The sequence below is a fragment of the Limulus polyphemus genome, unplaced genomic scaffold (genome assembly GCF_000517525.1).
Source record: "Limulus polyphemus unplaced genomic scaffold, Limulus_polyphemus-2.1.2 Scaffold4911, whole genome shotgun sequence".
NCBI lineage: Eukaryota > Metazoa > Arthropoda > Merostomata > Xiphosura > Limulidae > Limulus > Limulus polyphemus.
Window position 1 is genome coordinate 51,378 of NW_013670521.1, and position 2,630 is coordinate 54,007.

Here is a 2,630-nt window from a genome sequence, read left to right on the forward strand (position 1 = left end):
CAAACGCTAAACGCCAGTTTCACAAATCTCACTAACCTTTTTTGCTGCTTAATTTGTGATATTCGGATATGTGCGCACTGGGTGTGATATAACTATCTTATTGCTAACGTCGCCTTCTTTGATAACTTTGGGTCCTTTGTATTGTCTACAGAATATACTATAGTGTCCTTTGTACTGTCTACAGAATATTCTATAGTTTCCTTTGTACTGTTTACAGAATCTCTTATAGTTTCCTTTGTACTGTTTACAGAATCTCTTATAGTTTCCTTTGTACTGTTTACAGAATCTCCTTTGTACTGTCTACAGAATCTTCTATAGTGTCCTTTGTACTGTCTACAGAATATTCTTTAGTGTTCTTTGTACTGTTTACCGAATCTTCTATAGTGTTCTTTGTACTGTCTACAGAATGTACTATTGTGTCATTTGTATTGTCTACAGAATGTACTATAGTTTCCTTTGTATTGTCTACAGAATGTACTATAGTTTCCTTTGTACTGTCTACAGAATTTTCTATAGTGTCCTTTGTACTGTCTACAGAATTTTCTATAGTGTCCTTTGTACTGTCTACAGAATGTACTATAGTGTCCTTTGTACTGTCTACAGAATGTACAATAGTGTCCTTTGTATTGTCTACACAATCTTCTATAGGGTCCTTTGTACTGTCTACAGAATGTACTATTGTGTCCTTTGTATTGTCTACAGAATGTACTATAGAGTCCTTTGTACTGTCTACAGAATGTACTATAGTGTTCTTTGTACTGTCTACAGAATCTCCTATAGTTTCCTTTGTATTGTCTACAGAATGTACTATAGTTTCCTTTGTATTGTCTACAGAATGTACTATTGTGTCCTTTGTACTGTCTACAGAATGTACTATAGTGTTCTTTGTACTGTCTACAGAATGTACTATTGTGTCCTTTGTATTGTCTACAGAATGTATGATAGGGTCCTTTGTATTGTCTACAGAATGTACTATTGTGTCCTTTGTATTGTCTACAGAATGTACTATTGTGTCCTTTGTATTGTCTACAAAATGTACTATAGAGTCCTTTGTACTGTCTACAGAATGTACTATAGTGTCCTTTGTACTGTCTACAGAATGTACTATAGTGTCCTTTGTATTGTCTACAGAATCTACTATAGGGTCCTTTGTATTGTCTACAGAATCTTCTATAGGGTCCTTTGTACTGTCTACAGAATGTACTATTGTGTCCTTTATATTGTCTACAGAATGTACTATAGAGTCCTTTGTATTGTCTACAGAATGTACTATAGGGTCCTTTGTATTGTTTACAGAATGTACTATTGTGTCCTTTGTACTGTCTACAGAATCTTCTATAGGGTCCTTTGTATTGTCTACAGAATCTCCTATAGTGTCCTTTGTACTGTCTACAGAATATACTATTGTGTCCTTTGTATTGTCTACAGAATGTACTATTGTGTCCTTTGTATTGTCTACAGAATCTTCTATAGGGTCCTTTGTATTGTCTACAGAATGTACTATAGGGTCCTTTGTACTGTCTACAGAATCTCCTATAGTTTCCTTTGTATTGTCTACAGAATGTACTATAGTTTCCTTTGTATTGTCTACAGAAAGTACTATTGTGTCCTTTGTATTGTCTACAGAATGTACTATTGTGTCCTTTGTATTGTCTACAAAATGTACTATTGTGTCCTTTGTATTGTCTACAGAATGTATGATAGGGTCCTTTGTATTGTCTACACAATCTTGTATAGGGTCCTTTGTACTGTCTACAGAATGTACTATTGTGTCCTTTGTATTGTCTACAGAATCTTCTATAGGGTCCTTTGTACTGTCTACAGAATGTACTATTGTGTCCTTTGTATTGTCTACAGAATGTACTATAGAGTCCTTTGTATTGTCTACAGAATGTACTATAGTTTCCTTTGTACTGTCTACAGAATTTTCTATAGTGTCCTTTGTACTGTCTACAGAATGTACTATTGTGTCCTTTGTATTGTCTACAGAATCTCCCATAGTTTCCTTTGTATTGTCTACAGAATGTATGATAGGGTCCTTTGTATTGTCTACAGAATGTACTATTGTGTCCTTTGTACTGTCTACAGAATGTACTATAGTGTCCTTTGTACTGTCTACAGAATATTCTATAGTGTCCTTTGTATTGTCTACAGAATGTACTATAGTGTCCTTTGTACTGTCTACAGAATCTTCTATAGGGTCCTTTGTATTGTCTACAGAATGTACTATAGGGTCATTTGTATTGTCTACAGAATGTACTATAGGGTCCTTTGTATTGTCTACAGAATGTACTATAGAGTACTTTGTATTGTCTACAGAATGTACTATAGTGTCCTTTGTACTGTCTACAGAATGTACTATAGGGTCCTTTGTATTGTCTACAGAATGTACTATTATGTCCTTTGTATTGTCTACAGAATCGTCTATTTTTATGAATCTTCAAAAGTAACTATTTCCTACACAACAAGTCAGTCAGCGAAGCTTCACATATAATGTTACAAATTGTAAGTTCTTTATGATTTAAGGAACTTCTTTTTTTTTATTATTCATATTTATCATCAGTCCTGTAAATAATGTATATTCATCTGAACCTGTACAGTTCAGTTTGTTTCTCAGCCACCAGTTTGAC

At 34.1% G+C, this 2,630-nt stretch overlaps 1 protein-coding gene across 1 annotated transcript; it reads right to left on the reverse strand.

Annotated features, from left to right (window-relative positions):
- Positions 1 to 277: 277 nt before the first annotated feature.
- LOC106471862 (perilipin-4-like) lies at positions 278 to 2,424 on the reverse strand (the record flags this gene model as incomplete). Its single annotated transcript, XM_013932487.1, has 1 exon — positions 278 to 2,424. A coding segment is annotated over one exon (2,147 nt), but the record flags the coding sequence as incomplete, so codon positions are not given.
- Positions 2,425 to 2,630: the final 206 nt, after the last annotated feature.